Source organism: Musca domestica, unplaced genomic scaffold (assembly GCF_030504385.1).
Source record: "Musca domestica strain aabys unplaced genomic scaffold, Musca_domestica.polishedcontigs.V.1.1 104, whole genome shotgun sequence".
Classification (NCBI taxonomy): Eukaryota; Metazoa; Arthropoda; class Insecta; order Diptera; family Muscidae; genus Musca; species Musca domestica.
The window spans coordinates 1731676-1759410 of record NW_026712121.1 but is presented as its reverse complement, the minus strand read 5'-3'; the positions used below and the strand labels follow the sequence as shown (position 1 = coordinate 1759410).

The window sequence follows — 27735 nt, the reverse complement described above, 5'->3', positions numbered from 1 at the left end:
ACCGTTAGAGCACTCCAGCATTTAAATGTGAATAAATCTTTTGTGCCTCGTACCATCGCTCGTTACCGTGATACTGATAGCGTAGCCCGACGTCAAGGAAGTGGATGGAGGAAAACAGCAACATCAGCAGAAATGGTTCGAAAAGTATAGAAGCGACTTGATCGAAACCCGCGTCGCAGTGGCCGAAAAATGGCTCGTGAGCTGAACATATCGCAATGTTCCATTCGGCAAATATTGAAAAATGAGCTCGAGGTAAAGCCATTGAAATTCATAAAAGTGCAAGAACTTACACCGCAACAGAAAGAAAATAGACTCAATAGATGTAAAGCGATGCTTCGCTTGGCCGAAAGTGATGAACTGCCAAATTTGGTTTACTCCGACAGCAAAACATTCGTTGTCCAGCAGTTTTGTAAACAAACAAAATGATCGTTTTTACTTGCCAAAGAGGTCAGCTGAAAATGTGCACCTTCGATTGGCCACCAGAACTCAAGCGCCGGCCATGGTGATTGTGTGGGTCGCCATAACAGCCGATGGTCGCTCTACGCTCGCATCAATCGTGACATCAGAATAAATGCCGAATATTATCGCGAAAATATTCTGGAGGGTGTATTAAAGCCTTGGGCACGCAAGCATTTTGGCCGCAAACCTGGGAAATTCCAACAGGACTCAGCACGCGCCACCCAAGAATAGTTACAAAATGAGCTTCCTTGCTTCATTTCCAGCGCTTAATGACCACCAAAATCTTCGGATACCAATCCATTGGACTATTGTGTCTGGGGTATTTTGGAAAGCAAGGTTGGCACTAAAAATACCAAAGTGTCGACCACCTCAAGCAAGCGCTTTGCCGGGAATGGGCAACATTCGGACAGCGTCTGACGGTTTCATTGACCGTTTGAGAGCCATAATTCGTGCCAAAGGTGACCAATTCGAACAAATCTAAACTTATTCTAAAAGTTGATGCTATTTCCGAAATTTTTTTGCTTTCATTCAATTAAATTTAAAAAAAAAATGTAAAAATTATGGCGTTTGACTTTGTTGCAGTTTTTTTTTATCTTACCCTGTACGTGTCTTTTGGCTCTACTTTTATAATTTTCTGGATTTTCCCCATAATTATTGGGAAAAAAATGAATTTTGTCGCAAAGTGTCATTTAACATTTTGACCTCTTTATGTGTGGGAGGTACAAGAAGCAGTGAACCGATATTGCCCATATTCGGCGGACCCATGACTCTTTGGGCCCATTCCAATCGACGAGGCTTGTCCGCAGGCAACATTCTTTGCGTCAATTGAATTTTGTACGGGAACAAATGCAAATCAATGCGAATAATCCGTTGTAAAGTGGACCGAGCCATGCCCAACTGCTGAGAACAGCGTTTTTGGGATGTTCTTGGGGACCTCTCAACACTGGCTCGTACGGCAGCGATATTCTCGGCCGATCGCCTTGGTCGACTTTTATATGGCCTCTTCGGATTAGAAAGAGCCTTACCACATTTTTTAATGTTTTAAAAGCAAGTTGAGTTTTCACAATTGACTTCTTCTGTTGAATGTAAATTTCAACTATTTCAGAGCGCTCGCGTGGCGTGTATTGGTTCTAGGTAAAAATCTGCTTGGACTGACGCTTCAAACGCGGTATGTCATCAAGCGATGTGACATCTCTCTCAAAAATTATGGCGTTGCCAGATGGGTCCGTCGAATATGGGCAACCCTGTAGGTGTGTGAGAGATTTAAAAAGAGTCAGATGGTTATTTCGCGTTACATGAGAGCCATAATTATTAAATATTAAAATAATTAAAATTCTAACTCCTTTGTGGGTGAGGTACCACGAGGAGGGGTCGAATATATATAGCTGTGTGAAAAATTTGAATGGAATCGGATGATTTTTTCGCATTTTATTATAGTTTTGGTTATTCAAAATTTTCCCCCATTTGTGGGGATGGTACCAGAATCAGTGGGCCGATAGATGTCATTTTCATAGCAGATCTTCTGTTGATATTAATATTGGAATGTTCCCAGTTGTAATGGAATGGGATGCTCATTTTGCGTTTATGAATTTCATGGTTATTAAAAATTTTGAACCGTTGTGGGGGAGATACAGGGGGAGTCTTCCGTTCTATCTGCAGTCCAGATCTTGATAGAAATATTGAGATGTGTCCACAAAAATGACGATAGTAGGTGTTGAATATATTTCTTTAAAAAAATCCAAAATTAAGTATAGGAATAAAATTAAAAAAAAATATTATGTTCTTAAAAAAAATAATAAAAAAAAACTAAAAAACATTGAAAAATTAAAAAAAAATCCTCAATAATAAATTCTTGAAAATTATTTCTTAAAACCCTCGATTGTGGGTCAATGATAAATATTAACAAGTTTAAAAGCAGTAAGTTCGGCCGGGCCGAACTTTGAATACCCTCCACCATTTGGAACGAATTTGGAAATTTTAAAAAAATATAATCCTTAAAAAATTCTGTTAAATTTTAAAAATACCGAATATTGCCGTTATATTGGGGTCTATACGACGTGGACCTACATAGTCATTGTTTGCCATTAGCCATTACCATATTCAAATTCGAAACTTGAAATAAACGGTGAATAATGTGGCTAAATCATCAAAATATCGTATATAGGGAGGTACCATTATATCGAAGCTGTGCGAAGACCTGGGAGGTATGATATAGGGAGGTACTGATATATGGGGCCTATACGAAGACCTGGACCTGCATAGACATTTTTCTGTCACAGACTGTAGTTCCAATTACGAACTCTAAATACGTAATTTGAAACAATTCCGGTGAATAATGGCGTTAAAATCATCAAAATACCAAATTTTGGGAGGTACCGTTATATGGGAGCTATACGAAGACGTGGACCTGCACAGACAATTTTCTGTCATAGGCTGTAGTATTCATTACGAATCTCAAACACCAAATTTGAAACAATTTCGGTGAATAATGTCGCTAAAATCATCAAAATACTGAATATCGGGAGGTACCGTTATATGTGGGCTCTATGAAAAAGTGGACCTACATGGCCCATTTACGAACTTAACCTGCCTACTGGAAAAATAAACAGGTGTGCAAAATTTTTGCCTTCTATCTCAATTCGTTCGAAAGATAGCGTGATTACAACAGACGGACAGACAGACAGACAGACAGACGGACATGGCTAAATCGTCTTAGAATTTTACGCTGATCAAGAATATATATACTTTGTTGGGTCTGACATGAGTATTTCGAGGAGTTACAAACGGAATGACAAAGTTAATATACCCTCCATAGTATGGTGGAGGGTATAAAAAGTGTACGATTGTGTCTCTAAAAATTCTTCTGAATATAATATGTATTGAAATCAGGGAATACGATTGCTTTTGCGGAATCTCCTCCAAAAAGGCCCCCTTATAATGAAAAATATAAATATTCTTGCCTCTACTCCTTTCTTGCATCTGGACCATGATTTAATGCAAGTGAAATATGTGGCACGAGTATTGTTGTTGTTGTTGCTGCTGCTGCTGCTCTTGCTATTACTATTTTAAACACGATTTAACAATAAAACCACATTTCTGAAATTCCATAAAACAACAAGAGCAGCAACAACAACCTATTACTCCTCCACTACCAATGTCAAGCAAACAGCTCTAGTAGTGCGGAGTAGAGCTTAAATTTCAGCATTGGCCAACGCTCTGAAGAATTCTGCTTATATTTTCCAAAAGCCCACATAAATGTGTTGTTAGCTGCTGTCCATTCAGTCAGACAGTCACCCAGCCATTCAGTCGGCCAGTCAGTCATCTATTCATTCAACCATTTATCACATGGACAAGAACTACCTAGCCATGGCGGTGGCGACGGTGATGATGCTTGATGGCAGTGGCGGAGGTGATGGCAAGTCAAATGTGTAATTACCATAAATAGTGAAATCAGTCAACCAGCCAACATTCGGCACACTTCAACTCACTTTGATGGCCATTGAGCGAGAGAATGGTTCACGGTGTTGTACTGCTGTCACCTTTATCTCTTTTTAATAATTATTTTTTCGAAATAATTTTGCATAAAATTGCAATTATGTTATTCTTTTTTTAGTTTTACCTCCACTCAGAATTGTTTGGGGGAAAATATTGTGTAGATAATTTGGTCAAAGATTGACACGAAAGACCTTTGGTAGGGGAAAAAATGTGGGGGAGCACAATAGAGAAATCTACGGGAGGAGAGAAAAAAACTCAAAGCGATTCTTGTAGCCGATTGTTTGCGTAATTTGTGCTTTGTTTTCTTCGCCGATGATTATCTCTTTGGAGGTTCATGAACTATGCTAATGAGGATAGAGTGTTGTAATGGCGGATAGCTTTTCAAAATTATGTTTTCAACGGCAATTATGCGATCGACAATAAATAACATAATTTGGAGTTTGGATGGAATGAAGTATGATAAAGTTTTTTTTTTTTTGGTAACGTCGAAGGTTGTTTGGAGAAAAGATTTTTTGAGATAATGAATTGAATCTTTCGTAGGTGAATGAGAAGAGAAAACCAACCGAAAGGTTTGGCTGTTGATTCAATTCTGATTTTATTTAAAAAATATGTTTCTTAAGTGCTACTGAAACTAATCTAACTTAACCTAATCGCAGCCACACAATTATTCTTATCTATTCTAATATTGAATGGAGAACATTGCAGGGCTGCTTGTCATTTCATTCTAGTGGTCTTGTGCATCTACTGAGCGCATCGATATCTGTGCGTGTGGGCCATAACCTTTATTATCAGACACATTATCGTATGCGTCAGCGCACAAGATCACCGAATTCTTCACATGTGATATTTTATGGCGGCTGGGAAATATTTAATTTTAGAACCTTTATCTTTTATTGCTACATTTTCCCAGCGCCTCGATCGCACTCAAAAGTATGTACAAAGTATTTTGTACAGTAGGTATTTAGATTACGTAGCATATAAGGCGGACAAATAATTCATTTACGATATTAAAATAACGATTAAATGTCTGGAAAAATTTTTTTAGTTACCGACAAAAGTTCTGGAAAAAAATCTTTAAAAAACCTATTGAAATGAAGAAAAAAAAAAAACTTAAGACAAGCCTATTAGAGGCCTGTAAAAATATTCAAAAAAAAAAATCCACGATAAAAGTCGTTTAAAATATTCTTAAGAAGTCTCCGATTGTAGTCCCTAAACAATATTTTTCAAATCCTCGATTATGCTCCAGGAAAAATATTCTACAAAAAAAGATTATAGCCCAGGAAAATATTTTTAATAAGTCTTTAATTAAAGTCCTAAAAAATATCCTCAATTATGGCCCTGAATCAATATAAAAAACAAGTTTAAAAGTATCATACTTTTTTGCTGCAGATGTATATTCTCAGCCAATATCCGCTTATTTAAATATATTTCGATTGGCATTATTCAATAATTCAAACTGTTGACACTTCATGGGGGAGGTTCTGTAGAAGTGGGTAAATATTGTGCACTTCGTATATGACATGAGCCTGATTTAAATATTAAAACATGGCACATTTTGGCGATATCGGCTACTTCCATCACATTTTATGAGATATGCGATAATTTTTAGGACATGTTGAATATGCGTGAAGTACCATATACAGGGTGAAATAAAAAAAAAACTGCAACAAGGTCAAACGCCATAACTTTTAAATTTCTTTTAAAGTTCATTGAATGAAACCAAAAACTGTCGGAAATAGCATCAAATTTCGGAATAAGTTTAGATTTGTTCGAATTGGCCACCTTTGGCACGAAATATGGCCTTCAAACGGTCAATGAAACCAGAAACATGCTGCTCGAATGTTACTCTGCGGTATTTTGTCCAATTCCCGGCGATGCGGTTGCTTGAGGTAATCGACATTTTGGTATTTTATAGTGCCAACCTTGCTTTAAAAAATACTCCAGACACAATAGTCCAACGGATTGGATCCGTAGATTTTAGTAGCCTTTGTGCGCTGGAAGCGAGGAACCGTATTTTGTAACCATTCTTGGGGGCGCGTGCTGACTGCAATGGTGCTGAGTCCTGTTGGAATGTCCAAGGTCTGCGGCCAAAATGTTTGCCTGACCAAAGCTTTAATACATCCTTCAGAATATTTTCCCGATAAAATTCGGCATTTATTCTGATGCCACGGTCGATTAATACGAGCGGAGAGCAACCATCGGCTGTTATGGCTGCCCACACCATCACCATCAACGGCGCTTGAGTTCTTCTGGCCAACCGAAGGTGCACATTTTCAAATGTCTTATTGAGCTATGTAAATATTTTAAAAATCCCGGATTACTGTCCCGGAAAAATGTTTAAAAAAATCCTCGTTTGGAAAATATTTTTAAAAATCTTCATTTGTGGTCTTGAAAAAGTGTAAATTACATATTATAGCCCTGGAAAAATAATTTAAAAAATCGGCGAATATAGTCTTTAAAAAATATTCTTCGTTCTGGGGCAAAATATTTGAAAATTCTCGATTATTGTCCTGGAAATAAAAATACCGAAAGATGTTTTCAATAATCCTCAATCCTCAAAAGTACTGGAAAATATTTATTTTCGTACTGGAAAATATTTCGGAAAATCGGCAATAATAGTCTGAAAAAATATTTTTGGTCCTGGGGAAAATTGTAGTATCGAAAAAAATACTTTGAAAATCACCGATTGTAGTTTTCGAAAAATATCAACAATAAATCCATAACTACCGTCCAAGAAAAATTTAAGAAAAAAATTAGAAAAATTTCTAAAAAATATTCTTAAAAATCTCCGATAAAAATATAAACATTTAAAAAAAATCCGAATTTAAGTATTTTAAGAATATTTTTTTTTAAGTTCAGAGAAAACTTTAAAAATCGACGATTATAGTTCTGGAAAATAATTTTCATAAATTCCCGTTTTAGTCTACTTGTCCTTGATATCATAAACAATGTATCTACGATACTAACACATGATGGGTAATGGGTACTACAGCCTATGACAAAAAATTACTTTTGCAGGACCACATCTTCGTATAGCCACCTTATAAGGATTTTCCTTTAAAAAAAATAATTTTTAGAAAAATTTCTAAAAAATATTCTTAGAAATCCGCGATAAAAAATTAAACATTTTAAAAAAATCCGAATTTAGGTATTTGAAGAATATTTGTTTAGTTCTGAGAAAACTTTAAAAATCAACGGTTATAGTCCTGGAAATTTATTTCAATAAATTCCCGTTTTTAGTCTATTTGTCTTCGATATCATTAACAATGTATCTACGATACTAACGCGGGATGGGTAATGGGTACTACAGCCTATGAAAAAAATTACTTTTGCAGGACCACATCTTCGTATAGCCCCCTTAAAACGAATTGCCTTTGAGCGGTATTTTTGATTTTTTTTTTTTTTTTTTTTTTTTGGAAACTTTTCATGTTCTTTCAAAAAAAATTCCGCCTCGTCTGAACTTAGCTTCTATTTTACTTGTTATTTCTGCCCTATAATGGAAATAATCCCATCAAACAAGAAATTCCCATTCCTTTAAATTCCAACAACATTTTCCTATTTTTATTAAATTTTACTCCCTCCTTTGAATTCCTTTCACAGCAAGGGATAGCATTCCTCTTTTCCCTGAGACATCGAACAAAATGGGAATAACTCTTTTTAAATGGACATTTCTTAAATCTCTCCCCTCTTTACATAAATATGACATCGATTAATATTCATTTTCTTTTTCTTCTCTCTTCGTCTCTTTACAGCTTCCTAGAGGAGCGGTATTGCCACTCCTCTTCCTACTATGTGCAATACTCTATATAAATGGTAAGTACCCCAAAGCTCTGCAGGCCTTAGCACGGCAAGTGTTGTGTATTTATTATCCATAGATAATATAGCTTTGACATGGAATTTATGGACAAGCAGAAACACACACACACACACAAAGACGCATGCACACAGATATATTATTGCACACTTAAACACATGCTCACCATACAAATTTTCATACTAATATATGTATATTGTCTCGATTTTTTCCTTTGCACTTACACATTTTCAATCTACTCCACAGGCGTCCAATCCGATGGAAGAGTTGTCTGCTACTACACCAACTGGAGCGTCTATCGTCCCGGCACTGCGAAATTTAATCCACAAAATATTAATCCATACTTGTGTACGCATTTGATTTACGCATTTGGAGGATTTACGAAGGACAATCAAATGAAACCGTTTGATAAATATCAGGACATTGAACAAGGTATGTACGAGAATATGCAAAATGGTCTGTGGCCAAAGGGTGCCCAAGTCCTTTAGTATATTGTTTATGTGAAACAAAAAAAAAAAAAAGTATTAGAGAAAAAAATGTTTGAATAAATGCATGTATGAGTATTTTGTTCGATATTTAATATTGAGAGCCCGTATAGATGTGGTAGACTGTAAACTGAAGTTCAAATATTAGTGTAAAGTTGCATGGTATGAGAGAATAAGAGGCGGAGAGAAAGTGGGAGAGAGAACAATATGCTAAAACCCACAAAGCCGTCATGATTTATACCTTTAAGCAAACATATTTTCATTTGAGTAGAGGGATGGATATTGGGCACAGTGGAGAGTGTGGACGTCTTGAGAAGAGTATAGGGAAAAATTTACTTGATTCCTACAGTACAAAAAATAATTACAGACACATTCTAGGAGATTATAGAATTAGAGCCAAAAAGGTGAGTGTATTGGTGTTTTGGATGTTGGAAGAGCAAAGTTACCCAGATAGTGGAGAAAAGTGTCCCCCCTTCCAAGATAGTTTTTTTGAAAATTGCAGCTAAGGATTCCTGAGAATCCTTGCATTTCGGTTATAAAGTGTCTACTGAAATAATGCAGATATTTTGGTCGAAAGTTGTAACGTAATAATCGAGTCAACAAAGGGGCCTTTTTGGCCTTTTTTCAGAATATGATTCAAAACTCCCTTTAAAAGGCATTGTAGCACTTCAAAATACTCTACAAAATTATTTATCATAAAATTTGGTTATGCGCCCCAGAATACATCAAAAGTCTATATCTTACCTAAATGCCAGAAATTCCTAAATACAAAAATCACATTTTAGGGTAAAAGCCATGTAGTACGGCGAGTTTATGCAAAATTCTCCTACAAATCATAATTTCAGAAGCATGACGTCAAAGACAAAATTATTCGCCATCAAATTTCACTATAAGGTACCAAAGAAAAGAAATCTCTCTTTCCATTTTATACCAGGAATCTATTTGAATCAATGTTGCCCAATGCCAGAAAATATTTCCTAATTTTTCCATTGATTTCTTTCTTTTTTCGAGTTGATGGCTGAAGGTATCATAAAATCTTATTTTAGACAAAATATGTTAAAAGAGGAAATATTCGAAACAAAATTTCACCATTAATCTCAAGATAAATCATGTAAAATTAAGTGTTTACATATTTTGTGCTAATTTAACACTTACCAATGTCGGTCGAATTTGTTGCATTGTCCCTTTACGAGGCTAAATCCCGATTCCAGGCATTTTTTAAGAAATTCGAAAAAATATTGTATCTGTCAAAATAAAGATAGTGTCTCTCATAAATCAAAATTGGTGATATTGTTATGGTACATATTAAGTACATAAACTTCTTTTGCTCAGAGGATCATAATGAAATTTGATGTAGAATATATTATTCCTTGAAACTTTCCTTAAAAATCTAGTTTTTTTTGGAGATTTTGACTCAGATTGGAAACGTATAAAATGAACAGACAAAAAAACGTAAACAAAAATAATTTCCATTTTAATGTATAAATTTTGAATGCAATTATAATGAAAACTGTTAGATGTATATCTTATTCTGAGACTTATAGTGAAATTTAGTCTACAATAATTCATCTTCTGACACCTTCTACCTAAAACGAAAATTTAAGTTACTTTCATGCCTAATCTCGAAAAAGACCAAAGTAAAGAAAATGAGAATCGTGTTTAGCCTTTTTAGTACTCAAAATGTACAATTTATTCAGTTTGGTAAAATTTTTATACCCTACACCACAAGGTAGTGAGGGTATTATGTCTTTGTGCATTTGTTTGTAGCAGGCAAAAGGAAACGAGATAGACCCATAGTTACTTTTGATGATCTGCATAGAATCACATTCTGAGTTGATTTATGCATGTCTGCCCGTCTGCCCGTCCGTCCGTCTGTCCATGTATTTTTGTAAACAAAGTACAGTTCGCATTTATTGCCCTATCCAGATGAAATTTTGCACAAATCATTTGTTTGGCCCAAGGACGAACCCTATTGAATTTGGATAATCGGTCAAAATTTAGATATAGCTCCCATATATATATATCTTCGTCCGATTTGCCTTTTATTGTGCACCAAACGTGTAATATCAGTCCGAACAGTATGGAATTTTGCACGTACGATCAGATTGGACCTGAAAATAAGTATGCCAAATTTGATCGAAATCGGTTCAGATATAGCTATAGCTCCCTTATATATTGATCATCCGATTTGTTATTTTTGTCCTCCGCAGCCGAAATATGCACTCTGTAACAACAATATTTGGGGAGATATAACAAATACATCTCAGAAATACATTTGCTAAATTTTATCGAGATCGGTTCAGATTTGGATATAGCTCCCATATATAACTTCGTCCGATTTACTTTTTAATGTACACCAAACTCCTAATATTTACCCAAATTGTATGAAATTTGGCACTTACGACCGAATTGAGTCTAGAAGGTAGTATGGCAAATTTGATAAAGATCGGTTCAGATATAGCTATAGCTCCCATATATACTGTTCATCCGATTTGTCATATTTGTTACCCATAGCCGTAATATGCACTCCGTAACAAAGATATTTAAGGAAATATATCAAATACAGCTCAGAAATATTTTTGCCAAATTTAATCGATATTTGAATATAGCTCCCATATATATCTTTATCCGATTTCAAATTAATTGTGCACCAAATGGGTAATACAAGTCCGAATTTGAAAGATACAAATGCTTCGGCATATTTAGCACTTTGAACTTTAAATTATAATTATAATCATAGCGTGTATGATTGAATTCTCCGATAAAAACTTTTAATTGTTATGCGCAGCTATACTAAATTAGGAAAGTGGTGTAGGGTATCATAAAGTCGGCCCCGACCGACTTTAAGACTTTCTTTACTGGTTTTTAATCTAAATTTAAACGTACTAAATTTTCAGACTTTCAATGTTTTATATATTATTCAAGTTGCTTTCTTTTTCGAAAGAATAATGCTAAGTATGACTTCAAAATAAAATTTCAGAATTCAAGCTTTATCCGTTGACAAATTTAATACCATTAGAACTCTTCGAACAATCATAGTACGCATTCCCAAATCCACCTCATTCTTAGAAAACAAACAGTACAAACAGTGGTCTCCATATCAAATTTTGCAATTCCATTTCTATCTTAACACCTAACAGCACATTTTGTGGAATCAACTACGAACACCAAGAGTGACATTCATATCAAATTTTAGGATTTTATTTTAGTACAATTTAGTACTTTTTGTACATTTTTAGAATACATTTCGAAAACCCACTCCATATCAAAATTTCAGAGACTCCAATATTAAATTTAAAGGTTTTCGCTATATCCCTTCACCCAATACCAATTTCGAAACTACCTTTGTATCTCAACCCTAGATACCAACAGAGACCTCAAAATCAAACTTCAGCATTTCTATCCTCCTCTATCCCTTCACCCAATACTAAATTTAGTACTAGTTAGTATCTTTCGTACAATTATAGTACACATTTCCAAAGGCAACTCCATATCTCAATCCTAGATACCAACAGTGACCTCGATACCAAATTTCAGGATCAGTCTCTATTTCTTCGCCCGTTACCAAATTTAGTACTATTTAGTACACATTTTCAAAAATCCCTCCAAATATCAATTCCAGAAAAGAACAGATTTCAAATTTTAAGATTTCAGCTCTATTCCTTCCCCAATACCAAATTTACCACCATTTAATACATTTCCGAAACAACCTCCATATATCTAGGCATATTTAGTACTTTTCGTTTACTACAAACCTTGCCCTAACAGAGACCCCAAAATAAAATTTCAGCTTCATCCGCACATATTCCTTAATTCTCAAACGAAATATCAAGTTTTTTTCTCTCTCTCTCTCTCAGTTCACATAATTCGAAATGTTACAATTTTAGAAGTTTCGAACCAATTTCGTATCCTTTGACTTCGAATTTCCAAAAACAATTTCGTATATCTATCCTGCACTTCATCAGTGACTCTCATTCAAAATTTCAGAAATCTAGCTCAGTTCGTTTTTTTTTTTTTTTCCAATACAAAGTATTCAAATTTTAGTAGATTTTAGTACTTTCCGTCCATTTTTGGTACGAATGTCCAAAAGACCAGCCTTAACACACGCCTACAAACCAAGACCGACCCTTGTGCAAAATTTCAATGGCTTCAGCAGTTTCTTCTGGTCGTTGATTCTCATTCAGCCACTACTCCTTTATATATATACTCTCCCTTAAATATTTTATCTTCTATATACTCTCAACTGCATAAGATCTAGTTTTTTATATAGTTTCGACAGGCCTTCGGTTTATTGAGGCAAATATTGATTGCCATATAAAAATTGACTTATTTCTGGTTCAAGAAATTATTTTTTTAATCCCTACGGCTGCTCATTGCTTTCATTGCCAGCGCTAGTTTGTTTCGATATTCAATTTTTCGAAAATAATCCAAGGTTGTACGGAATAAGCCCTCTGCTTCAAAATATGTATTTAATTGAGATTAATTTAGATTACTTTAAGAAGAGAATTTTCTGAGAATTTACTTAAAAAAAACATCCCTCCTCCGTCCGTCTGTGGAAATCAGTCTAGCTTCCGAACAAAATAAAGTAGGCTAATAAAATTTTACTCAAATGCATAGACATAATAAACAGGATTTTTGCAAAATTGCCTGTGCAGGTCCACAAAAAAATCTTCAAAAATCCACAAAACACCTTCAAAGCTCCAAAAATACTGATCTCAAAAGTGTTGAAAAATCTTGGATGGGCTACGAGTATTTGAAGATTTGAAAATATTCCTGAAAGTAATATTTCCGAAATTTACCAATAAATTCTTGAAAATCCACTACTGCTGCTCCCAAAGAATTTTCAAATTATCTTTGAAAACCTCAAATTTTTAAGAATATCCACGAGTACTGCTTCCACCATTTTCCAGAAGATTATTAAATATCCAAGAAGAATTTTCAGATTTTTTTGATAGTTTTTAGGGCAATTTTTGGAAAAAATCCTTAGGCTAATTTCTTTTCTAAATTTGTTTGAGTTTCCTGCATGCTTCTATGATTAAAGCCGTAGTATGATTTTTTGGATTTCTTTTTTTCTTTAAATTTAAAAAATTAGGCTGCTATATTTTATTAAAAAACGTGTATTTTAATTTTAATACCAAGAGGACAATAAGGTTCTTTGTGTACCACTGTACCCCTCCTAGGCAAAACTGCCCAAAAATCCTTCTTTATGATGTTTGCATTCCGAAAAATAATCCTTTGTTTTTTTGTTGCTCTTGCTCCTTTTATCTCCCATTTTATGAACATCAATTCAATGCGCTATCATCTGGATGTCTGTCTGACTGCCTGCCTGTCTGCCTTCCTGCTGGTCTGGCTCCTGGTTGCATTGTCCACAACACACAAACACACACGAAAATCCTGTGCATTGCCACCCCACATCTCGAATCCAGGCGGTTATGCCAAATTCACTGGCCTAAAAACATACAATAAGCAATTGAAAACTATGATTGCCATTGGCGGCTGGAACGAAGCATCCACCCGCTTCTCGCCCCTTGTTGCCAGTGCCGAACGTAGACAAAAGTTCATTAAGAATATTCTAAAGTTTTTGCGACAAAATCATTTCGATGGCATCGATTTGGACTGGGAATATCCGGCTCATCGTACCGGCGGTCGCCCTCAGGACAGAGAGAACTATGCCCAGTTTGTGCAGGAGTTAAGAGCGGAATTCGAACGTGAAGCCGAGAAGACCGGACGTCCACGTTTGCTGTTGACAATGGCGGTGCCGGCGGGCATTGAATACATCGAAAAGGGCTATGATATACCCAAGCTGAACAAGTATTTGGATTGGTTCAATTTGTTGACATATGATTTTCATGCTTCCACCGAGCCATCGGTTAATCATCACGCTCCCTTGTATTCATTGGAAGAGGAATCTGAATATAATTATGATGCTGAATTGAATATTGTAAGTAAAGGAAGTAAAATTATTATATTAAACATAAATGATTCAAATGTTGATCCTTTGCAGGACTATTCTGTGAAATTCTATTTAAATGCTGGTGCTGACCGTGACAAGCTGGTCTTGGGCATACCCACCTATGGCCGTTCATTTACTCTGATCAATGAAGAGAGTACTGAGATAGGTGCTCCCTCTGAGGGCCCCGGGGAACAGGGTGATGCCACAAGAGAAAAAGGTTATTTGGCTTACTATGAGATCTGTCAAAACCTCAAGGAAGACCCTGAATGGACTGTGGTCCAACCAAATCCCAATGCTGTTGGCCCCTATGCCTATCGCCGCAACCAATGGGTGGGCTATGATGATGAAGCCATTGTCCGCAAGAAGTCTCAATATGTCGTCGATAATGGTCTGGGTGGTATTATGTTCTGGGCCATTGATAACGACGATTTCCGTGGCACCTGTACCGGTAAGGCGTATCCTTTGATTGAGGCGGCCAAGGAGGCGATGTTGGATGCTTTAGGGTAAGTAATTTAAGGGAGAATGAACAAATCATATGAGGTTCGAAATAGAGTTGGAATTTGTTACACAAACAATATCCCTGATAATCCAGGAAGCTTTAAAATAGAAGAGCATTTCTCCCTTGAATACGTCCTTTGAATCCAGGAGTATTATTTCTACGGTTTTCCGAAACCATCCTTGAGAGCATTTCACGAGAAATCCTTGAATGATCCTTAAAACCCGTCACTAAACAAAACTTGACTGACGATATCACTGAAAGTCATGAAAAATCCATAAAAACTTTTAGTCCTCAGAGGCATTGGTTGTACAGTCTCTCCTTTAAGATGATAAAGGAACATTGTTCCTACCGATCCTTAGAATCAATTCATGTGGTTCCAAGAAAATTGATCCAGAGAAATATTTGTCTCAAGAAATTTTCTCGAAAGTCCTTAAAAACATGCTTTAAAACCTCAATAATTCTCCTCCTTACAATCTGAGAGGTCATTCATGGTGATCGTTAAAAATCGACTAATTGCGTTCTCTAGAAACAATTGGTCCTTAGAATCTTTCCTTTAAAACACACAAGCTCCCCTTTAAAACTTCAATTTTTTTAATATTTCCCTATTTGCAGATTTGGCATTAATGAAGTCTCCAAACCAAGTGCACCCCAGAAACCATCGAGGGCTAGAAGTCGTGAAAATACTTCTTCGTCTCGTAATAATATTGAGGCTACCGAACATAAGCTGACCTATGCCGAACGTAAGGCTGCAGGAAAACGTACTGGTGGCGCCCAAGCAACTCGTCAACGTGTACAACAATCAACAACAACCACTACGACAACTATTGCCCCCAAGACCGTTCGATTGACAGAAGCTGAAGGATCTTCGCTGTATATTGGAGGAAGGACCACAACACCACCACCACCCACTACACCTGATCCAGGAACTGGTAAGTTTGGCGAAAAATAATAAAAAAAAAATGAAAAAAACAAACAAAAAATAGTAATAAAAAATTAAGTAATAAAAATTAAAAATAAGAAAAAATAAAATAATAAAAGAGAATATAAAAAAATACAAATAAATAATAAAATAACGAAAAATAATAATAAAAATATATATACAAAATAAATAAAAAATAATTAGAATAAAAAGTATTAAAAAAAATTGCAAAGTAAAAATAATAAAAACATATTAAAATAAAAAACTAAAAAAAGAATATAAAATTATATGAATAAATATACATAATAATAAAATAATTAGAAAACATAAAAAATAAATAAAAAATAAAATTATTAATAAAAAAAATAAAATAGTATATAAAATAAATGAAAAATATAAAATAAAAAAATAAATAAATAATAATAAAATAAAATAATAAAAGAGAATATAAAATAATACAAAAAATAAAAGAAATATAAGGAAAAAATAACGAAAAATAATAATAAAATTATCAAAAAAATATAAAAAATAAATTAATAAAATTAGAATAAAAAATATTAAAAAATAGCAAAGTAAAAATAATAAAAACATATTAAAATAAAAAACTAATAAAAAATATAAAATTATATGAATAAATTAAAATAATAATAAAATAATTAGAAAACTTAAAAAATAAATAAAATTATTAATAAAAAATAAAATAGTATATAAAATATATATAAAATAAAAAAAGATAAATAGGAAATAACAAAAAACATAAAAATGACAATAAAATAATTAAAATATAAAAAATGATAAATTACAAAAAATAAAAATGGAAATATAAAATTAAATAATTAATTAACAAATAATAAAGAAAGCAAAAAAATAAAAAATAATATCAAAATATAAAAAAATAAAATCTAAATATAAATAAAATAAAATAATATAATAAAATAAAAGTAATTAAAAAAACATATAATATTAAAAAATAAAATAAAAAACAAATAAAAACATAAAATTAAAATAATTACAAAAAAGTAATAAAAAAGTAAAATAAAAATAAAAAAATAATAAAATAAAAATAATAAAAAGATTATAAAATAATTATTAAATTTAAACAAAAAAAAACTAAAATAAAAAATTATAAATGTAAAAACTAAAATATCATAAAATAATAAAAAAATAAAAAAAAACTTAATAAAAATGTAAAATAAAAAAATTATAAAAAAAAAATAAAAAATATAAAATAAATAAAAAATAATAAAATAAACAAATAATAAAAAATAAAATATTAATAATAATAATAACAATTATAATAATAATAAAAAATAAAATAAAACTTTTATTATTTTTTTTTTAATTTTTTATTTTATTTTTTATTATTTTTTATTTATTTTACATTTTATTTATTTTATTTTTATAATTTTTGTTTTATAATTTTTTATTTTACATTTTTATTATATTTTTATTAAGTTTTTATATTTTTTTATTATTTTATGATATTTTTTTATAATTTTTTACATTTATAATTTTTTTATTTTAGTTTTTATTTTTTTTTTCTAATTTTCTAATTATTTTAAAATCTTTTTATTATTTTTATTTCATTATTTTTATTTTACTTTTTTATTACTTTTATTTTATTTTAATAAATAAATACAAATAATAAAACAATTAGAAATAAAGAAAAATAAATAATAATAATTAAATAAAATTATTTTTTAATGTTATTTAATTATTATTATTTATTTTTCTTCCAATAAAAAAATTTAAATAATAAAAAAATAATAAAATAAAAATAATAAAAAAGTATTAAAATAATTAGAAAAATATAATAAATAAATAAAAAATATTTTTTTTAATTATATTTTTTTCGAATTCCTTTTAGATTTCAAATGTGAAGAAGAAGGTTTCTTCCAACATCCCCGTGATTGCAAGAAATATTATTGGTGTTTGGACAGTGGTCCATCTGGTTTGGGTATTGTGGCCCATCAATTCACCTGTCCCTCGGGCCTGTATTTCAATCCTGCAGCTGATTCTTGTGATTTTGCCCGTAATGTGCCTTGCAAGACGAAAAAGTAAGTTCGATCATGTCATTAGATAAAATTCCAAAAATAATAATAATTTATAACTTTTACCCTCAGATCTACCACAGCCGCTCCTGTCACGGCAGCCCCAACCACCAGGACAACAACGACCACTCCCAGACCCAGTCGTGTTACCGCTTCCCTCAATCGTAATTCCCTCTTCAGAACCTCAAGTACCACCACCACGACTACCACCACAACCACTGAAGCCCCTGAATATCAAGAATACGAAGAAGATGAAGATGATAACCTACACTTGAACTCCGGCAAACATGGTGTCGACAAGGATGCCGAAGAAGATCCAAAAGTTATCAAGGAACTCATCGAACTGATACGCAAGTTGGGCGGTGTGGAAGAATTGGAGAAACATTTGTTACGCAAAGACGATGGCACCATTTCGATTAAATCGAGCAGCAGCAGCAGTAGTTCTTCGTCTGCACCCACCACGCCATCGAGCATTAGCAAATCACTGTACGACAAAGTGTTGAGCAAACCCAATGCCCTCAACTCCATACGCAATAGTTTGAGAGCCACCAGCAGTAGTTCGTTCCGCACCAAAACCCAAACTAAAACCGTCAGCAATGTCGAAAGCGATGAAGATGAATTGGTGTCGGAAGAGTCGGATGCCAGAAATGCCGGCAGCTCTACCTCGGCATACAACAAATATTCCTCCGTGGTAAGAGGTGGCAATAGCCGCCAGGGTCCACAAAATGAGGGCATCGATAAATTGGCCGAAACCGAGGGTTTTCTTAAGGAAAAGAAACAATACATTACCATAACTCGTAATCGTGGTAGTCAAAAATCGTCTCGATCAGAAACAGAAGCTGAAGGCGAAGAGGATGTGGAATCCGAATCGGAAGTGGTTGGTAAGGCTGAAGAGGATGAATTGAAAACAACGAAAAAATCTTCAAGCGGCACAACATTGACTTATTCGACAATACGTCGCAGCAGACCCACAACCCAGGCCAGCACCGATGTTGATGAAGATGAGGAAGTCGTTGAGAAGGATGTCACGGAAAAGAAACAATACAGTTCATTGAATCGCAATCGTTCAAGAGTAAGCAGCACCACTACAACGGAACCGGAAACCAGTGAGATTACCTCAGGATCCACAAGGTGAGTTTTTTAGCGCGTTTTTTTAAGTTAGTGGGGTTGGGAAAATTCTTCTTCCCCTTTTTAAGAACAGGTTTCTCAAGTCCCTCTATTCGGGAATGTTATCTAATTTAGGTTTCCCACAGGAAATTGTTTAAGGTCACTCAAATAGAGCTTATGAAAGATGATTTGAGATAGAGGGGTTCTAATTTTTTCCCAACAAAATTTTTTTTCCATGTTGTATCCTATTATACCATTCTCAATTCTATGGGGGATCAGCGCAATATTCTAAATCGATTTAGCGATGTCTCTCTGTCTGTCTGTCTGTGTAATCACCCTATCTTTCGAACGAATTGAGATTGAAGGCTAAAATATGTATTTTTCCAGTAGGCAGGTCATGTTCGTAAATAGGCCACTTCGGTCCACGTTTTCGTATAGCCCCCACATAACGATACCTCCCGATATTCGGTATTTTGATGATTTTTGCGACATTTTTCGCCAGAATTATTTAAAATTTTCTATTTGAAGTTCGTAATAGGTATCACAGCCTATGACTAAAAATTGCGTATGCAGGTCCACGTTTTCGTATAGTCCTCATATAACTATACCTTCCGAAATTCGGTATTTTTATGATTTTAGACACCCTATAAACCGGAATTGTTTCAAATTTCGTATTTTAAGTTCGTAATGGGAACTAGAGTCTATGACAAAAAATTGCGTGTGCAGGTTCACTTCTTCGTATAGGCCCCACATAACGATACCTCCCAATATTCGGTATTTTGATGATTTTACCGGCATTATTTACCGGAATTGTTTCAAATTTCGTATTTGAAGTTCGTAATGGGTACTACAGCCTATGACAAAAAAATTGCGTAATCAAGTATAAGTTTTCGCATAACCCCCATATAACGATACCTTCGGATGGTTGGTATTCAAATGATTTTAGCGGCATTTTTCATCGGAATGATTTCAAATTTCGGAAAATTGTTTATGCAGGTCCACGTCTTTGTATAGCCCTCATATAAGATACCTCCCGATATTCGGAATCCTGATAATTTTACCGGCATTATCTACCGGAATTGTTTCAAATTTCGTATTTGAAGTTCGTAATGGGTACCACAGCCTATGGCAAGAAGATGCGTAATCAGATCCAAGTTTTCGTATAGCCCCCATACAACGATACCTTCCGATATTTGGCATTTTTATGATTTTAGCGACATTTCTCTTCGGAATTATTTCAAATTTCGTATTTTGAGTTCGGTATTGGTACTACAGCCTATGACTGAAAATTGTCTATGCAGGTCCACGTCTTCATATATATAGCTCCCGTATAGCGGTTTTCACTTAGGCGTTATTTTTCTAAGAATTTTTTTAACATTTTCAAGATCCTTCCAAATGAAGGGTATTAAGAGTTCGGCCCGGTCGCACTTAACTACTTTTTTTGACTTATTTTTGACGATAATTTTCCTATTTTTCCAGGTATAAGTATTTGGAACGTTCTAGACCAGCCAAGACCACTACCGAAGCTTCTCGTGATGATGATGCCGATGATGACGAAGAGGACAATTTGGATCATGAAAATACGGTACAAGTAAAGACTGATAATAAATCCAGCACACAAGATAGTTCTACAACAACAACAACTACCACAACAACAACCACCTCCACGAACAACAGTAATACACAGAAGACCTATGCCACCATAGGTCGTAGAACAACAACTACAACCTCACCTGAAACTGAAACAACAGCTACAGAAACATCAACAACAACAGCTGCCAGTGAAGCAGATTTGAGCACCACAACAACAGCAACAACAGAGACTCCAATAACAACAACCACCACTACCAGTCCACAATCTATTTTAGAAACTACTACACCTACTGAAACTATTGTAACATCCCATACTGCCACAACCACCACACCCTCAGACACTCCCATAGCCCATAGCACCACACCCACAACCAATACTAACCCTGAAATTACAACCAATGAGACACCCTTGACCTCGACGACGACAACGATAGCGGACGTGACGACATCTCATATCAATGACATTTCGGACATGGACCCTGAAACCGTTGACCTTTCCCTTAAAATCAATTCCCTTATGACTGAATCCTCCTCCTCTGTTTCCCTAAATCCTGTAACCACCACGGAGTCTGGCCAAGATAGTGGTCGTTTGACAACAACATCGACAACGACGACCAACAGCAAAAAACAAGACGAGGCCGATGTTAACGATGAGGTAAATGTAGTTATTAAGGAACGTCAAAAGACTGTGTATAGAACACGAACAAGAATCACAACAACAACAACAGAGCCCACAACAACCACCACCACCAACACACCCACACAAAGACCAATAAACACTCGTACTCGTACAACCAAAACAGCAATAACAACAACAGAAACCCCTGAAGTTGATACCGCTAGTTCTAGGAGACCTCTGCGAACTAGACAACAGATTTTACTCAATCGTTCTTCACAGACAAAAACAACAACAACAACCACAGAAGTGACTCCCACTACCGAAACTGTAAATAGTGAATTCCTGGGTACTGTATCTAGTCCAAGACCATTTGGTTTTCCCAAAAAACGTACTAGACCGACAGCCACCACAACGACCACAACTACCACAGAGGCACAACCGGCCTCGGTAGAAACCAAAACAAGTGTAGGAAAATCGACAAAACTTAAAGCGGCCGTGGTCAATACCCAAATCAAAAAGGTGAGTTCGAATTCCATACTCTCTGAAATTGTTACCACCAACGAAACGCAAGCAGCTTCCTCTCTCACGGACACCGCCGGCGAGAGTGAGGCGGTCTTGAGCACTAAGCACAACTCTAGTTTTAATAATAATGATAATAAAAATCACGACTCACACGAACACGAACAACAAGAACATGAGGGACAAGGACACCAAGTAGTTGCCGGTTTAGAGGGTAGTACTGATGTTAACCTAGAATTAAGGCATGAAAATACACAAGAATCTAATCTTAATGTTATACCCAATCCAACAACAACCCCTGCCCCTGCCCCCGCCCCTGAAAATGAAAAAACTGAAATTCCCCTTGTAAATGTAGTTAACGAAAGTGAGGTTAAGAGCGAACAAACAAATACAGGTAATGAAAGTGTTAGGAAAGCCGAAGAAACGTCCTCCCAAAATGTTGGTGAAATTTCTGCACAACGAGGCCAAGTCAATGCCGTCGAAGATAATCAAGGTGCCTTGGAATATCAAAAGAAATATGTTAATCTGAGCCGTTCTCACAGCAAAAATGAAGAAAAGGGTGAAAAGCAAGAAGAGCTTACGTTGGGCGCCACCACGTCGTCAATGGAAACTGAGAGCAAAAATCATTCGAAGACACAAACTGACACTCAAACTGAATCCATTGTAAGCCTTAGCCACACCAAAGAAGAAGAGGAGAGTGTAAAGAAAGAAGAGGCCACGTTGGGCGCCACCACGTCATCAACTGAAATAGCAACTCAAACTGAGAGCGGAAGTCATTCAGAGGCAAGCAGTGGCACTCAAACGGAATCACTTGAACAGTCTCAGGTTAATTCCAGCGCTGTCGTTTCTGCGAAGAAATCATCCACAGATGAAACTCAAACTGAGACCGTTAAGAGCGTGGAGGCAAATTCTGCCACCTTAAGCTCCACGGATAAATCGTCAGCAGATGAAAGCCATACTGACAGGACTAGTTCCTTGGAGAAATCCTCAATGGGCAACACCGAAAGTGAAACCGCAAACTCAAAATCCTCCCAGAAATCGGTAACTGAAGAAAGCCAAACTGAAACTCACTCTGAAGAATTGGGCAGCTCAGAATCAAGTCGTGAAAATTCCGGAAAGGCCATCAAGTCGTACACCACCATAAAACGTACCCATCAAACCGCAGGAAATGATGCTGCTACGAATGATAATGGTTTCTTCAAGACGATAACCACCACTACTACCACCGTTACCACCACTGAAGAGTCAGACAATGGAAATGGTCTGGGAAGCAATGGCAAATCGTATACCACCATACAACGTGGAAAGGTCAGAGGTTCCGCACAAAATGTTGAGGATGAAAATAGTGGATCGAAATTCTATAGTAGCACAAAACGTGTCCAAACCACCACCACCGGAAAATCAGAAGGTAATATCTTTGAAAGTCATGAAACTGGCGCCCAAGGTGAAGTCAATGAAAAGAAATCCTACACAACCATAACCAGGGGTTCGAATCGCGCTTCAGGAAGCAATGAGGATAAGGAGGTACAGAGCGGATCAAAATCTTACAGTACCCTAAAACGCACCCAAAGCACAACCACATCCTCCAAGGGATCTGAAGAGAACCAAAACTCTACAGAAACCGATGGACATGCCGCCCACCAGATTTCCGAAAAGAAGACCTACACAACTCTAACTCGAGGTTCTAGCCGCCAGGGAGATAACAAGGCCAGCAATGAGGCCGAAGATTCGAATGACGGAACCAAATCCTATAATACCATAAAACGTGTACAAACCACTACCACAACGCTTGAAGGATCCGGAGACCTTGATGACTCCTCGCTTGAGGCCCATGGGAAGAAAACTTATACCACAATTACCCGTAATCGTGGTTCTGCAACACATGCCGAGGAAGAAAACGAAGAGCATAAGGTATCAAGTGGAACTCGCACACGCTACTCGAGCACTACCGAAAATATACCCTACAAGGCCATTGTGCGGAATAGCAGTGGCATTCATCTTACCGAAGAGGAATTGTCAGCCTTTACCAAAAACAATGGCAAAAATACCACAACAATTACAACAACAACGGTTGTGGAAGAGGCAGCTGAGAAGCCTTACCGGGTTATATCTCGAGGTGGACAGATCTATGAGAATGCAAGCACAGAAGGACAAGAGGAAACAACGGAAACTGAAACCAAGTCCTATAAGGAGATTTCCAGAGGTGGCCAAATTTATCAGGCTGGAAAGCAGCAGGATGGCGAAGAGAGTCAGACTTTCCATAGCGAAGTGAAGACCACCACCTTTACGAGCCAGGCGGGCAATAAACCCTACAAAGCCATATCAAGAGGAGGACAAACTAAAGTCGAGAAATCCGAAGAAGTCGTTGGAGGTACAGAAGAAACGACTACCACCAAAACCGAAGAATCCACAACCACCACCGAGGAAGCAATTTCCAGCACAACTGTTCAACCTTTAGATGTGGAAACCACCCGTCGTATTTTGTTTAAGACTCGAGTTTCAACCACAGCAGCTCCGGAGACTGAAAGCAAATCGGAAGAAGAGAAGGTTGAGAAATCCAACAAGAAAACAACTTTCACCTCAAGGACCACAACGGAGAACCTCACCGAAGACAAGCCCAGAAAACGTGTAGTTGTCAAGCGCATCAAGACTCAAACGGATAACAATGATGCTCAACAAGGCACCACCAAAACCGTAGATGTCACCGAAAAGGAAGTCACTGAAACCTCGTCGACAGCTACCATTTCCCGTGGTACCTATCGTCCCACAGAAAAAGGTGATCTCTCCTCCCTGCTGGCCTTAGATTTGGCCAAGAAGCAAGCCAAACAACAACAACAGCAATTTGGTAATGGCCAACACCGTAAATTTGTGAAAAGTGGCACCCAAGCAATCGAAGAAAATGAGGGCGAAGAAGAGGTTACCACGCACACGGAAATTGTCAATGGCAAACGTCGTACAATTATCACCAAAAAGAAAATCAAAACAATTGTGATCACCGAAGATCTGGAACAAGAAGAAAAAGAGGCAGAACAAGAAAATAGTTCGAAGAATTTGAAATTGAAGGGTGAAACGGGATCTCTGGAAGAAAGTCGCGAAGAGACAAGCCGGGAAAAGATAATAAATCGTGGTAAATATCGACCTGTGGAAAAGGGAGACTTATCCTCGCTACTGGCTTTGGATTTGGCCAAGCAACAGGGTAAAACCCAAACGCAGCTGCAGTTTGGTAATGGCAAGCGACGCAGACCCGTTACCAAAACCATTACCGAGGAAACGGTGGTGGAGGAAGAAAATGGCAAAAGACGCAGGCCAGTAAGCAAGGTTACCACAACCACTGAGGAGGAGAAGGAGGAAATTAATGGAAGAACACGGGGAGCTGTCAGCAAATCATTGGTGGAAAGTTCCAGTGAGGAAGTGCAAGGAAAACGACGAGGATCATTTACAAAAACCTCTTCCCAGGAAGACAGTGGTAAGGTACGCAAACCATTTACCAAGACTAGCGCTGATGTTTCAACGGATGAGGAAGATGGCAAGAAGAAGGCTCTTGGTTCGACCAGCACAACTTCGACCACTGAAGACATTACCGAAGAAGGCAAACGCAAGACAACCACAACGACCACCGAGGAATCGGAAGCCTTGGAGGGTGAAGGTAAAATTCGCATGACAATCACCACCACTACCATTGAGGAAATTGTGGAGGATGAAGATGCCAAAAAGTCGGCAAGCCAAAACGCAACACAAATTGAAGAGGGTGAAGGACAAAAGAAATTAAGCGGATCTATTACCAAACTTATTACCAAGGAAGAGGAAACACAAGTCAAGTCCCGGAACAGTGTTGTTACAAGCAGCACCGAACAGAGCGAAGAAGAAATTGCAAAGAGCAAGTCTAGACTTGCCCAGTCTGGTAGCGAAGAAGACGATGGCCCAGCTGGCAAGGGCAGAACGCGAACAACTACAACCGCAACCACCACTGTTGAGGAAACAAGTGCCCAAGGTAATGGCAAATTCCGCAAACCTGTAGGCAAAATTTCCTCCCAACAAAGCGAGGCAACTGAAAGTCAAAGCAATGTGCGTAGGTTTGGATCCTCCCAGACAAGTGGAAGCAGTGAGGGCTCCAATGGCCGTAGAAAAGTTCTGGTGCGCAAACGAATTCAAAAAGTCCAAAATCAAGGCAACGAAAGTTTGACGAAGTCTCAGGGCTCGGAAACAATTCTGGAACAAGGTCAACAAAATGCCACTCAAATTTCCGCCACGGAAGGTTCGGATTTATCAATCACTAATGGTTCCGAGAATGCTACAGTTGCAAGCGATGAATCTTTGGAGGCTGGCAGCCAGAAGACCACAAAGACCACTACTACAACCACCACAACCACTGTCAACACCAAGAAATTTGGGGCTAATGGCCAAGGAGATTCCGAAAATGAAGATAAAAGACAAGCCAATCGTCTGCTGTTTAGAAATCGCAAGACTCAAACGGCTAGCAGCTCCTCAGCTTCTACCACAAAGGAAGAGGAAGTAGTGGATAGTGGAAAGGTTCAAGCCAATAGCCAAACCCGCAAGTTCGGCTTTGCCAATAATCGTAAATTCGGCAGTCAACGGACCTCCCAATCTGAAGAGTCCAAGACGGATCAGGAAGCAAATGAAACTGAAAAATTGGAAAATGAAAGTTCAGCCAAAACCACAACCTCCACCCGGACCATAGATAGATCCAAATCTAAGTTCCGCACCTCTCAACAGACTACGGAAACTCGAAAATCCAGCACTGTTCAGCGACGCGGCAAACCTTCACGCACCAGCCTTTTGGACAGTGGCAAAACCGAGGAAGTTGATATTTTGGAGGATGGCTCGAAACGCATTAAGACCATTACCATTGAGACAATTCCTACGGGTCCTGGTACGGTGAAAACTATACGTCGTATCAAAACGAAAATCATCAAGAAACAAGATCCCATCTATGAAGATGAGGTTGAAGAGGTTGAAACGCCCCCAACGACTAGGAGACCAAATATACGTAGCCGTGGTTCTGTAAGATTCCAGGATAGTGATCTCTCTTCGCTGTTGGCCTTGGATTTGACCTATAAACATGCGAGACAACCCCAGGGAGAGCCCAAAGGTCAAAAGCAACGTAGAAAGATTATACGACGACCTGATATCATTACCGAAACCGAGGAGATTGAAGAAATTGAAACTGAACTGCCCACCGAGGCTCCGATCACAACCACAATTACCGAGGTGCAAGAGACCAGAACTGTCAATGGTAAGGCCCAGCCAACGAAATTGACAAGAATTACAAGTACCTCAAAGGGAGATAAGGCCAAGGAGGAAGAAGTTGTGGAGGAGGAAGAGGTGAAGACGGTTACAAGACGCAACTTTGCTTTCAAACGTCCAACTTCGACCACAACAACTACAGCCGCTCCAATTACGTTGGAAGAGGATAATCAGGAATCAACAGGGAAGAGGAATTTCGCCTTTAAAAGACCATTTGGAAATGCGGCCGCAATTGCCAAACCCTTGAAGGCCACCACAGTCAATCTGCAATCTGTGGAGGAGAATCAAACCACAGTGCAAAAGACTAAAGTTCTGAATAAATTCAGTAAGTTTGGTAAAGCTCAGACTACTACCACGACAGAAGAACCCACCACGACAACCACAACTACAGAAGAACCCACGACGACAACAACCACCACCGAAGAACCCACCACGACAACAACCACAACCACTGAAGAACCTACCACCACCACCACGACAACGGCAAGACCTATTACCACCACGTCAACGACCACGACGACTTCCACCACGGAAACTTCCAGTTCAGAAAATTCGGATGATATCCTAGAAACCGCTGATTCATTGGGTCTGCTGCGCAACCAATTGGCCTTTGCCGTCAACAAGTTGACTGCCGGAGCTGAGGGTGAAATTAAACCTCCCTCGGCACCGGATAGTGGTGACCTGTCTTTGCCCATTTATCACCGTCGTAAATACTATCAATACTACAAAGATTCGCCCATTACCTATGTCAGTCCCATAAGTCCCAATATCAATGTGGCTGCAAATCCCTCCGCCAGCAATGTTGATGTGGCCAAACAAATTCACGATGTCTTCAATATTAGCAACAATCATTTGAATGGAGCCGAGGCGGAAGAAAATAACGAAGCCTCGGAACAAGCCAAGGAAATCAACGAAGGATTGGGTAATTTTTTATTGAAAACCCCCGGGTCAATTTAG

The 27735-nt window shown here is 37.0% G+C and overlaps 1 protein-coding gene across 1 annotated transcript in view; it reads left to right on the top strand.

Annotated features, from left to right (window-relative positions):
• The window catches only part of LOC101900050 (uncharacterized), a 186190-nt gene that overhangs the window by 147243 nt on the left and 11212 nt on the right, over positions 1 to 27735 (top strand). Inside the window, 8 exon segments of the mRNA XM_059128199.1 lie at positions 7707 to 7767; positions 8015 to 8200; positions 13680 to 14194; positions 14258 to 14709; positions 15318 to 15634; positions 17492 to 17681; positions 17748 to 18806; positions 20262 to 27733. Of these exon segments, the coding sequence (XP_058984182.1) occupies positions 7707 to 7767; positions 8015 to 8200; positions 13680 to 14194; positions 14258 to 14709; positions 15318 to 15634; positions 17492 to 17681; positions 17748 to 18806; positions 20262 to 27733 (10252 nt within the window).